The sequence below is a fragment of the Rana temporaria genome, chromosome 3 (genome assembly GCF_905171775.1).
Source record: "Rana temporaria chromosome 3, aRanTem1.1, whole genome shotgun sequence".
In the NCBI taxonomy this organism is placed as follows: domain Eukaryota; kingdom Metazoa; phylum Chordata; class Amphibia; order Anura; family Ranidae; genus Rana; species Rana temporaria.
In genome coordinates, this window is record NC_053491.1 from 29,759,413 (window position 1) to 29,772,615 (window position 13,203).

Consider the following 13,203-nt stretch of genomic DNA (forward strand, 5'->3'; position numbering starts at 1 on the left):
ATGCAATTCTAGGCCGGCCGCTAGGTGGCGATTCCATTGCGGTTGGCGTAGAATATGCAAATGACTAGTTACGGCGATTCACGAACGTACGCTTTACCCGTCGCTCTAAATTTACGTTGTTTCCATCGAGATACGCCGCGTAAAACTAAGGCTGCCCTCTAGGTGGCCTAGCCAATGTTAAGTATGGCTGTTGTTCCCACGTCAAAATTTTAAAATTCACGTAGTTTGCGTAAGTCGTCCGTGAATGGCGCTGGACGCCATTTACGTCAACGTCGAAACCAATGACGTCCTTGCGACGTCATTTAGCGCAATGCACGTCTGGTAATTTGCCGGACGGAGCATGCCCAGTACGTTCGCGGGAACGCGCCTAATTTAAATGGTGCCCGCCCCATTTGAATTAGGCGGGCTTGCGCCGAGCGGATTTACGTTGCACCGCCGCAAGTTTACAAGGAAAGTGCTTTGTGAATCAGGCACTTACGCTGTAAACTTGCGGCGGTGTAACGTAAATGGGATACGTTACGCCGCCGCTGCGCAACGTATTTGTCTGTGAATCTGGCCCACAGTCTCAAGTTATTTTTTATTTTTTCCTATTTTATTTTTACATTAATATAAGGCAAGCAGCTACTTTATGTATCTCTAAATGTATAGATTGTGCTTACATCAGCTGTCAAATCAGAATTGAAGAATTTATAAGAGGTGCTTTTATATGTATTTACAACAAGGATAAATGGCCCTGACATTTTCATTATAACAGCCTTAAGTGTCTGTTTCTCTAAATCGTCTGCAGGAAAATAAAAACAGAACAGAATATGACTAATTATGGCGTATCAATACCGCTAAAGATTTATGTAAGCGCAGTAATAAGTACTCCTGTCACATTTAACTCCTTTTATAAAGACCTTCTTAAAATGCTGGCTGGCTGACTTTAACAGCGTGTTCTGCTCAGCTTGTGTTGTAGAGCTGCGCGGCGATAAAATCCTTTAGCGACATCTGTTTCATCGCTTAAATTAAGTAAACTTGACCTTTTGTACGGCAGCGACTTAGCTTGGCAAAACTGCATCATTGAGCAGAAAGTATCAGTCAATGGTATACAACAATGTTAGGCTACTGCAGAAAATGTCAGTTGGTAATACTCACACGTTTCCATAGGGAACAGTTATTCCTGCTACGGGCCCCGTGTCACAGCCCAGGAAGAGGAAGGACACGTAGCAGGCTGTGGACACTAGGTTCACCAGCATTGCCATTCGGATGGCACCAAGGGCAGACAAACTTAGTTTCTTCACCAGAAGTCCACCTAGGAAAATGCCTAAGCAGGCACATGGTATTGCTGTCATACCTAGAAGAAGACGACAGAGTATTATATCACTACCATTATATTATTATTATTATATAATTATATTAATTTCCTGCAACAAATGTGAAAGTATCAGAAAATAGCAGAGCTGCAGATGTTTAAAGTGAATGTACCCTTCCAGTGCCCCCTCTTTCCCCAAACTGCAAGGGTAAAATGTTCATCGGCTGAAGAAGTCCCCGTCCACAGGAACGCAACGCGTACAGAGCACGGGACAAGCGCAGTGACGTCACCCACAACCATCACCCACCTGTTTACATGCCGATCCAGCCAGCACTGGGACAGTGCTTTGTTTGTAAGTTTTATACTTGTTATTAATAAAAGTCAGGGCTTTTTTTCAGCAGGAACGCGGGGAAATGCAGTTCCGGCACCTCCCAAACTGAATGTATGTAATGGAAAAAGGTGCTGGGGTGTGCTGGAGAGTCTATTGATTCTGGCTGCTGGGGGATATATTTTTGCTGGAGGGGATCTATTTTTGCGAAGGAAGGGGATTTTTTGCTGCTGGGGAGTTCTTCTGTTGCCCGTGGGGGATCTGTTGTTGCTGGGGGGGGGGGGGGTCAGTCGTTGCTAGGAGGTATGTACTGTTGAGGGAGGGGTCTTTGTTGCTGGCTGCTGGAGGGTCTACTGATGCTGGCTACTGGGGAATCTATTGTTTCTGGAGGGGATCAATTTTTGGAGGGTATTCTATCGTTGCTCAGAGGTGGGTAGGGGGCGGAGTCAAGGGTGGCTTGGAAGGGAGGAGTTCCTGCACCTGTTCTCTGAGAAAAAAAGCCCTGATAAAAGTCATTTCATTACGGAGAGCACTATGGGATTGTTCTTTCACATGACGAATGCTATACAGTATTGGGATTATTCCATCGCCTATGAGATCGCTGACCAATAATAAGGATTTGGATTCATTCATTATACCCGCAAGGGGATGCTGGTTTTGACCCTGTTTTCTGTGGGGTCCTGACTGGGAGGTGAGCGGCCATCTTATTTCAGCTGGTGGAGGTTTTTCACATATTACGTGGATTTCTGCATGTTCCATCATTCCATTGAAGAACTCACTGAGGGTGTTTTACTGTTTATATGGACTGAATATATTTACCTCTGCACCAACTGTTTTTAAAAATGTTCGTAAGTCTAGGGGGAGATGAAGACAGTGGGCCGGATTCAGAAAGATGAGCGCATCTTTCTTCCGGCGTAACGTATCTCCGATACGTTACGCCGCTGTAACTTTGGGCGCAAGTTCTGTATTCAGAAAGAACTTGTGCCCTTAGTTATGGCGGCGTAACGTATGTGTTGAGGCATAAGGCCGCCTAATTCAAATGGGGATGTTGGGGGGCGGGTTGTATTTAAATTTTACTTAACCCCGCGTTTTTGACGTTTTTTTTGAACGGCGCATGCGCCGTCCGTAAAATATCCCAGTGTGCATTGCGCCAAAGTACGCCGCAAGGACGTATTGAATTCGACGTGAACGTAAATGACGTCCAGCTCTATTTGCGAATGACTTACGCAAACAACGTAAAATTTTCAAAACTCGGCGCGGGAACGACGGCCATACTTAACATTAGCTACGCCTCATATGGCAGGGGTAACTATACGCCGAAAAAAGCCTAACGTAAACGACGTAAAAAAAATGCGCCGGCGGGACGTACGTTTCTGAATCGGCGTAAATACCAAATTAGCATATTCCTTGCGTAACTATACGGAAGCGCCACCTAGCGGCCAGCGTGATTATGCAGCCTAAGATACGACGGTGTAAGACACTTACACCAGTCGGATCTTAGGGATATCTATGTGTAACTGATTCTCTGAATCAGGCGCATAGATACGACCGACCGCACTCAGAGATACGACGGCGTATCAGGAGATATGCCGTCGTATCTCGTTTCTGAATCCGGCCCAGTGTATTATTTACCTTACCTCCACTTCAGCAGACTCTGGTGCTTTACTTCTTCACATCAAATCTCCAGCCTAAGGCCCATTGGCTTGGCTATGACCAAGGGGTCTTAAAACTGGAGGCAGCACTGGACCAGTTGCCTGGATTGAGGTAGCCTGCCAGAATGGGGAATAAGGTATTGCTCTTATTCTTGAACCTAGACCAACCTTACTCCCGCTCCATCACGTACTGGCGCTCCCCTCCTCCACACCAAATCACCAGCCTGTGGGTGGTTTCTTGGTGTCATCCTGTGCAATGCAAGGCATTGTACGTGAAAGAGGCTGGAGTGCAACTGTGACAGGAGACAACATTGGACCAGTCGCATGGATAGAGGGAGACTGCCGGTGTCCTACCGACAATTGTCCCCTGGCGGATAATGCCCACTCTGTACTGCGCAGGCACAGCGCTTGTGCAATACAGAGCACAACGGACCTCCGAAAATCGCAGAAGATGAACACATCTGTGAATCACCTGTACACGGCACATGCGCAATGAGCACGATATTGTGCCACACGCTGATGCATGCTCCCGATGCTCGCTTCACTCTGCAAGGGGCGTGTGTATTACTATTATATCGTGTAAGGGGCGGATGGCAACAGCAAGGGGCGGGTGTATTACTATTATATCAAGTATTGAAATCGCCCATCCACATTGAACTACCCGCCCTTATCATCTCTGTCCATCAATTTACAATACGGCCTCTTCGCCCTTCATTTGTTTAAACATGCCCTGTAAAGACGTGTATTTTTTTGATAAAACCAGCCTAATACACCTGCCCCTTGCTTTAGCCATCCGCACCTTACACGATTTATTAGTAATACACCTGCCCCTTGCAGAGTGGAGCGAGCTTCGAGAATGTGCGGCAATGTCTGTCACAATGTCCTGTTCATTGCGCAGGCGCAGTCTACAGCTGATTCAAAGCTCTTCATATTCTGCAATTTTCGGCGGCTCCGTTTGCTAGAGCGCTGCGCCTGTGCAGTCCAGGGCGGGCATTATCCTCCAGGGGGACACATCTCGGCAGAACACCGGAATGGGGAATATGTTTTTTCTTATTCATGAACCTAGGGTTAACCTAGGCCTAACCTTACTCCCGGCTCCAGCAGGCTCTGCCGCTCTCCTTCTTCATGCCGAATCACCAGCCTTTGGGTGGTCCCTTGGTATCATCACGTGCAATGCAAGGCTATTAACAATGCATTGTACGTAAAAGAGGCTGCAGTGCAACTGTGGCAAAAGTGCCTTAGACAGGAGACAACATTGGACCAGTCACATGCATCGAGGGAGAATGCTGGAATAAGGAATAAGGTATTTTTCTTATTCATGAACCTAGACCTAATATTACCCCTGCTCCAGCAGGCTCTGGTGCTCTCCTTCATGCTGAATCACCAGCCTGTGGGTAGTCCTCACATGCAATACAAGGCTATTAACATGCATTGTATATGAAGGACGCTGGAGTGCAACCATGCCCAAAGTGCCTTAAAAAGGAGGCAGTATTGGACCAGTCGCATGGATTAAAGAGCCTGCTGGAATAGGGAATAAGATATTCCTCTAAAGCCTCGTACACATGATCGAACTTCCATCGGACAAATCTGTGGATTTTTGTGCGAAGGGGAGTTGGCCGTGAACTTGGCATGCATACACACAGCAGAACATTTTCAGCAAACATACACCAAACCACGTGGTTTTTCAGCTCTTTACCGTCCACCCTGTGGGCAACTTCTGCTATTGTTGTCTGATGTTTAGCATTGGTTCAGAGAATGTGTTTGTAGTTTGGATTTTAGTCTGACGGATTTCTGTACACAGGATCGATTGATCCTACGGAACACATGTTTTGACGGACAATTTGAGAGCATGCACAGCCAACATTTGTTTTCAGAAATTCAGACAATTGTCTGATGGAGCATACAGATAGTCAGGCATTCATTGACCCCTTAACCTAACAAGAAGATGGTGGGGGAGCCACTGTAAGAGTAGATTTTGTCTAACTTTCAGCGTTTAGCTTCTGGTGAGCTAGAAGAATAGGGAGAAAGTGTGTTACTGTACATGTGGCATGGCTGACTTTCTGTTCTTTATTCCCATAAAAATATAAATGCAATCTGACAATTCTAAGCTTATTTTGGTCTACAATAGCAATTAACAATAGACTGTGGGGGAGATTTATTAAAGCTGGAGCGTGCAAAATTTCTAATGATTATTCCCCTGAACTATGCCATGACTACACATAACGGCCCGGATTCACAGAGAGTTGGGCGCACATTACGCCGCCGTACGCCACGCCACGCCGACGCAGCGCAGAGAGGCAAGCATGGAATTCAGGAAGCCAGTGCTCCCAACGCTGCGTCGGCGTGGCGTAGGTTTCAAAGGCGCAGGCCGGCGTAGGTGAAAGTGGGCTTGACCCATGCAAAACCATGCAAATGAGGTGTGACCCCATGCAAATGATGGTCCGAGTAAAGTACGTTTACCGAACTGCAGATGCGCCGTGACGTGGACTCACCCCCCTCCGCATGCTCACAACCACGTCGGAAAAACAACTGCCTAAGATACGCCGGAGCAATGCGTACGCCAATGAACATAACCTACTCCCAGCCAGACACACGTCCAACGTAAAATACGCCGGCTTGTGTTCCCTGGTGCAGACCTTTGCATGTCTGCTGCTGGGTTACACCTCCTTTATGGGGCATAACTTTACGCCGGACGTACAACTTACGCGCACGTCTCGCAGCCTGCGTCGGGCGCACGCAGGTTCGTGAATCGCCGTATTTCCCTCATTTACATATTTGAATGACTAATCAATGGGAGCGGCACCATGCTCCCAGCCTAAATGTGCGCCCACCCTACGCCGGCATAAGCAAGATACGTCGGCGGGGTGTAGCCTGGTTTTAGGCGCATCTCTGTTTGTGGGTCTTGCACACAGATACGAAGGCGCACATTTGCACTTACGTCGGCGTAACTTGTTATACGTCGGCGTAAGTGCTTTGTGAATCCGGGCCAACATGTTTTTGTCCTGAATGAGCCATAACTTAAAGCGGGGGTTCACCCTATAAACAAAAAAATAATTATTATTTTTTCTTCTAGCATAAAATTAGGCATAGTAGCGCGAGCTACAGTATGCCTGTCTTATAAATTTTTTTAGCCCGGTACTCACAGTGCAATCGTACATTGAATATACCGACTCCCCGCGGGGAATGGGTGTTCCTATCCAGACGGAGGATGATTGACGGCCGGCTCTGGCACGTCACGCTTCTCCGGAAATAGCCGAAATAGGCTTGGCTCGCGCTACTATGCCTAATTTTATGCTAAAATTTTGCTATGGAGGGTGAACCACCGCTTTAAATCAATGTGAAATTAGGCCTCCAACACATTAAAGTTTGTGTTTCACAGTTCTGCATTAATTGCACTTTTGAACAATGCCGCGAAACATTCTAGACATAACACTTAAACTGCATGTAAATAAAGACATTTCTATGCTCTCCGTTTTCCTCTCACCTAGCAGTTGATTGGCTGATGATGTTGTCAAGTTAAATTGCTGCTCTAGGTATTTCCCCAAGAAAGCTGCAAAGCCGGCCACCACAGCAATCTCCATGCAGGCTGCGAGGACGATGCAGGTGAACACAGGGTTGGAGAGCAGGTGCTTTGTGACTTTTGGAATGACTGAAAAAGAACAGAGACATTAGGATCATGGTGTCAGAAATCAGCGTCACATTCATTTTGACATTCAGTTGTTTACCAACTTTCTTCTTCGTGAGCCAATACTTGGCATTTTCTGTTACAATGAAAACTACGCCGGGCTGAGCAGTTGACCTGTTAAAACCACAAACCTGAAAAACCGAACCTGCTGCACAGAGAATACTGTGAATGCGTCAAACAAGGGTGTTTTATTAACCACTTAAGACCCGGACCTTTAGGCAGGTAAAGGACCTGGCCAGGTTTTGCGATGCGACACTGCGTCGCTTTAACTGACAATCGTGCGACGTGGCTCCCAAACAAAATTGTCATCCTTTTTTTCACACAAATAGAGCTTTCTTTTGGTGGTATTTGATCACCTCTGCGATTTTTATTTTTTGTGCTATAAACAAAAATAGAGCAACAATTTTGAAAAAAATGCAATATTTTTTTATTTTTTGCTATAATAAATATCCCCCAAAAATATATAAAAAACTATTTTTTTTCCTCAGTTTAGGCCGATGCGTATTCTTCTACCTATTTTTGGTAAAACAAATCGCAATAAGCGTTTATCGATTGGTTTGCGTTTACAAAATAGGGGATAGTTTTATTGCATTTTTATTTTTTATTTTTTTTTACTACTAATGGCGGCGATCAGCGATTTTTTTCGTGACTGCGACATTATGGCAGACACTTCGGACAAGTTTGACACATTTTTGGGACCATTGTCATTTTCACAGCAAAAAATGCATTAAAAATGCATTGTTTACTGTGAAAATGACAATTGCAGTTTGGAAGTTAACCACAAGGGGGCGCTGAAGGGATTAAGTGTGACCTCATTTGTGTTTCTAACTGTAGGGGGGTGTGGCTGTAGGTGTGACATCATTGATTGTGTTTCCCTATAAAAGGGAACACACGATCAATGACGGCGCCACAGTGAAGAACGGGGAAGTTGTGTTTACACACAGCTCTCCCTGTTCTTCAGCTTCGGGGACCGATCGCGGGACTCCAGCGGCGATCAGGTCCGCGGGTCCCGCGGTTACGGAGCTTCGGACCAGGTTGCGCGCCCGCGACCCACGACTGGGCACTTAAAGAGAATCTACCTGTACGTGCTTTTGCCCAGCCGTGCCATTCTGCCGACGTATATGTGCAGGAGGCGGTCCTTAAGTGGTTAAAGGCAAAATAGATCTTGTCTTGGGGACACCAAGACAAGAGTCTACTTAGGACTCATGCACACTGCAGCTCGAAGGAGCAGCTCCTACAGGCTTTTGAGCTCTTTTAAACTCCATTTTTTTCTGTCTAGAAACTCCCCTCCATGTTAGCCAAAGGGTTTAAATTGACTAAAACTGGAGAGTGCAAAATGTGGTGCAGCTATGCATAAAAACCAATCAGCTTCCAGGTTTTACTATCAAAACATAATTGAACAAGCTGAAGTTAGAAGCTGAAGTTAGAAGCCGATTGGCTGCCATTTACAGCTGCACCAGATTCTGAGTGCTCTAGTTTTAGTAAAATCGACCACAATGTGCCCATGCACACTGGGGCTTTTTCAGGCATATGCTCCTACAGGCAGACAACTCCCCCCCACCAAACTCTCGTTTTTGAGAGGAGCTAGTGCCAAAAGGAGCTAAAAAAAAACTTGAAAACGCCCAAAAGCATTGGTTCCAGCCTTTTGTATTGTATATACAGTGGTTAAGAAAATACTATCTAGGCGGGTTTGTGAAAAAAGAGCTTCGAAAAAGCTCAATAAAAATGTGCACAAGGTCATAAAAAAGCACAAGGCTTCTTCAAGCTCAAATAAAATCTGCAGCGTGCATGAGCCCTTAGACCATGGGGGCTAAATCTGTGGCCCGCCAGCTATTGCGGAACTACAATTCCCATAATGTCCTATAACAACCCATGACTAAGTCACATGCCGAATGACGCACCACGTGGGGGAGGAGCCTAGTGACGCGATCGACGGACATCTTTTCGTATGAGGAGATCGCTACACTGAGCGGCAAACAAGGCTACATTTGAAGCTATCTTTGATCGGGGGTTGCGTGAGTGTACTTGCAAACACCGCACATATATTTCCTCTTGACCCACAATATTTGCACCATATTTTGTCTCCTCTTTTTTTCATGAGCTGTGTCATCGTGAAGCATAAAAGCACCAGCTGGAATTAACAAGCACTGTGCATACTCCCAGTTTCTACATAGGATTGTTCCTTCTCAGCTCCGGTCTATACACTATCTGGAAGGAGGGAGGTGTTTGTCTTGGTTTACAAGAACATTATTTATGCGCTCTTGTTTATTTATATGCACATATCTTACATATTTTATTTCACATTGCACTGGATTGATACCGTTATCCTAATTGGATGCTATTTGGTATCGTTTTGGCACATGATATTTACTGTACTTAAAGCGGGGGTTCACCCATCAATTTAACAGTTTGAAAAAGCAGTTACATTCCTGGCATTCCGGGAATGCTAACTGTCACATTGGTTGTGCTCTCAACCAAACTGTCAAACCATCCAATGGCTGGTGTCATAACTGATCACATGTGCAGCATCATGGCAGTTGAAGATTAAACAGAGGCCAAGACGCGCCTTAGCAGCCGTCAATCAACTCCTCTTCGCTTAGAAACGCCCATTCCCCGCAGGATCCCCCGCTCGGAGCCGGAAAACAAGGGCTCATATAACGATAAGTACAAGTAAAAAAAAAAAAAAAAACAGCATACTGCAGATGTTAGCAGTATGCTACAGCTAATGTCAAAAAGTGGGTGAACCTCCGCTTTAACAGCAACAAATGTTGGTATTAGCGCAGTACCTTTATTTCCCAATTCCCATAATGCTTTTTGCTTTGGAAGTAACTGTCAGTGGCTTGCAATGCCTCATGGGACTTGTAGTTCTGCAACAGCTGGAGGGCCTCAGGTAGAGCACCCATGCCTTAGCTTTGAGCATGGGTGCTCAACCTGTGGCCCTCCAGCAGTTGCGTAACTACAACTCCTGGCCTAGTCAGGAAGGGGGGGGGTGTAAATCTCACGGAGGTGAAGTGGTTAAACACCACCTTTCTTCCCTGGTCATCCTTGCTGCCTAAAAACGTCCTCCCAAACACATTTTATCCACACCTCAGCGTAGCGGAAATAAGTGTTCCTGCTCGCATTTTTTTTTTTTGTGTTTTTCAAATGCCCCTATTTATTACAGCAAAAAGTAAAAAATATTGCATTTTTTTCAAAATTGACGCTCTATTTTTGTTTATAGCTCAAAAAATAAAAACCGCAAAGGTGATCAAATACCACCAAAAGAAATCTCTATTTGTGGGAAAAAAAGGACGCCAATTTTGTTTGGGAGCCACATCGCACGAGCGCGCAATTGTCTGTTAAAGCGACGCAGTGCCGAATTGTAAAAACGCCTTTGGGCATTTAGCAGCATATTGGTCCAGAGCTTAAGTGGTTAAAAAAACGATCGTGCCAGAACGCGGTGACGTAATTCACAAGGACGTGCTGAGAAAAATGAAGTTCGACTTGATTCTGAGCATGCGTTGATTTTTAACCGATGGATTTCCCCACAGACGATCGGTTTTTTAACCATCAGGTAATTTTAAAACAGGTTCTTAGGGCCAGATTCAGATACAATTACGTTGCTCCACGGCAGCGTATTGTATCTGATTTACGTTACACCGCCGCAGGTTTACAGCGTAAGTGCCTGATTCTCAAAAATCTTACCTGTAAACTTGCGGCAGTGTAATGTAAATGCGCTTGGCGCAAGCCCCCCCAATTCAAATGGGGCGGGCACCATTTAAATTAGGCGCTTTCCCGCGCCAAACGTACTGCGCATGCTCCGTCGGGTAAATTACACGACGTGCATTGTGCTAAATGATGTCGTACGGACGTCATTTGTTTTGACGTTAACGTAAATGGCGTCCAGCGCCATTCACGGACGACTTACGCAAACAACGTGGTTTTTTTAAATTTCGACGCGGGAACGACGGCCATACTTAACATGGCTTAGAACAACTAGGGCTCAGCCCTAATTTTACGCGACGTAACTCAACGGAAACAACGGAAAGTTAGATCGACGGGCAGCGTGGACGTTTGGGGATCGCCGTAACTAGTCATTTGCATATTCTACGCCGACCGCAATGGCCTCGCCACCTAGCGGCCGGCCTAGAATTGCATCCTTAAGATTAAATTACACCTGTCGGATCTTAGGGCTAGCTATGCGTAACTGATTCTATGAATCAGTCGCATAGTTAGGACGGCCGTAACACAGAGATACGACGGCGTATCAGGAGATACGCCGTCGTATCTCTTTTGTGAATCTGGCCCTAAGTTTTTTCACCGATGGGGAAAAAAAACAATGGGGCCCACACATGATCGGTTCGTCTGATGAAAACGGTCCGTTTTCATCAGACGAACCGATCGTGTGTACGCGGCATAAGAGTATATTTGCAATGGCCTCTAAAGCTTTAGAAACCTCTATTGTCCCAGACCCATCCATGGCTCTTATAAATCTCAAAGAAGCTACACTTACCCGGTCTCAATTTCCAATTACTTATTCAAATCAATATTGCAGCTAAACAAACCATAGCCAAGGCATGGAAATCTAATTCTCTGATCGTGGCGGAAGCCAAACATAGAATGAATAGAGCCCTCATTTTTGCTAAGATGACAGCTATTAAAGATAACAGCGTTAATAAATTCCGTAAGATTTGGCAACCCTGGGTTAAAGTAAAGGGGTTGTAAAAGTTTGTTTTTTATTTTCGAAATAGGTGTTCACAGCTTCTCCCCGCATGGATGTATTTACAAGGGAGGGGGCAGGCACGCTAACTAACCCCCAGCCAGAATGGCTCGGATGATGGGGGCAAGCTTACTGAGGAGGAACAGGAAGTGAGAAATTCAGACAAAAAAAATAAACATTTAGAAGGGAAATCGAAGGAAAAGGTAAGTGAGCCAACAATGCACTAGCTTAACCACTTAAGCCCCGGACCTTTAGGCAGTTAAATGCCCAGGCCAGTTTTTGCGATTCGGCACTGCTTTGCTTTAACTGACAATTGCGCGGTCGTGCGACATGGCTCCCAAACAAAATTGGCGTCCTTTTTCCCCCACAAATAGAGCTTTCTTTTGGTGGTATTTGATCACCTCTGCGGTTTTTATTTTTTGCGCTATAAACAAAAATAGAGCGACAATTTTGAAAAAAATGCAATATTTTTTACTTTTTGCTATAATAAATATCCCCCAAAAACATATCTAAAATTTATTTCTTTCCTCAGTTTAGGTCGATACGTATTCTTCTACCTATTTTAGGTATAAAAAAAAAATCGCAATTAGCGTTTATCGATTTGTTTGCGCAAAATTTATAGGGTTTACAAAATAGGGGATAGTTTTATTGCATTTTTATTATTATAATTTTTTTTACTACTAATGGCGGCGATCAGCGTTTTTTTTCGTGACTGCGACATTATGGCGGACACTTCGGACAATTTTGACACATTTTTGGGACCATTGTCATTTTCACAGCAAAAAATGCATTTACATTGCATTGTTTATTGTGAAAATGACAGTTGCAGTTTGGGAGTTAACCACAGGGGGCGCTGAAGGAGTTATGCTTCACCTAGTGTGTGTTTACAACTGTAGGGGGGTGTGGCTGTAGGACTGACGTCATCGATTGTGTCTCCCTATAAAAGGGATCACTCGATCGATATGCCGCCACAGTGAAGCACGGGGAAGCCGTGTTTATATACGGCTCTCCCCGTTCTTCAGCTCCGGGAAACGATCGCGAGGGGGCGGCTAGAAACGAATAGCTCCACCCTCATCCCGGATCGCTCCCCGACCGGAAAGGCGGGGACGTACATGTACGCCCATATGCCTGTACGTGCCATTCTGTGGACGTAAATATACTTGCGGCGGTCGTTAAGCGGTTAAAGGAACCTATTTAGACAATAAAAAACAAACCTTTACAACCCCTTTAAGCATTTATTTCCCTCTGATTTTGAGCAGTCATTGTTGTTACCTTACTAGAATCCTTTTTTCGTTACTGTAGTAATACTTGTCCATGTCGGGAGCCGGGCTGCCACCAGAGATTATTTTATTTTCTTCTCTTCTTAGAGCCCATTCACACAGGGGCAACACGACTTCCAGCACGACTTTGGGAGGCAACTTGGACACGACTTGAGTGTGAATCATCAGGCAACTTACAAGGCAACTTCAAGTCGCATCCAGGACAGGAGGCTTTCCAGTGGCCAATCAAACAATAATCAGCTCTGTGGGAGGGGGGGGGGGGGGG

At 45.4% G+C, this 13,203-nt stretch overlaps 1 protein-coding gene across 2 annotated transcripts in view; it reads right to left on the reverse strand.

Annotated features, from left to right (window-relative positions):
- The window catches only part of SLCO3A1 (solute carrier organic anion transporter family member 3A1), a 508,525-nt gene that overhangs the window by 98,286 nt on the left and 397,036 nt on the right, over window positions 1-13,203 (reverse strand). For both annotated transcript variants that reach the window (XM_040342366.1, XM_040342365.1), the window contains exons 5-6: window positions 6,759-6,923; window positions 1,138-1,336 (exon numbers count right to left, since the gene is read on the reverse strand). In XM_040342366.1, coding sequence (XP_040198300.1) covers window positions 1,138-1,336; window positions 6,759-6,923 — 364 coding nt within the window. The remainder of the gene's footprint in view (window positions 1-1,137; window positions 1,337-6,758; window positions 6,924-13,203) is intronic.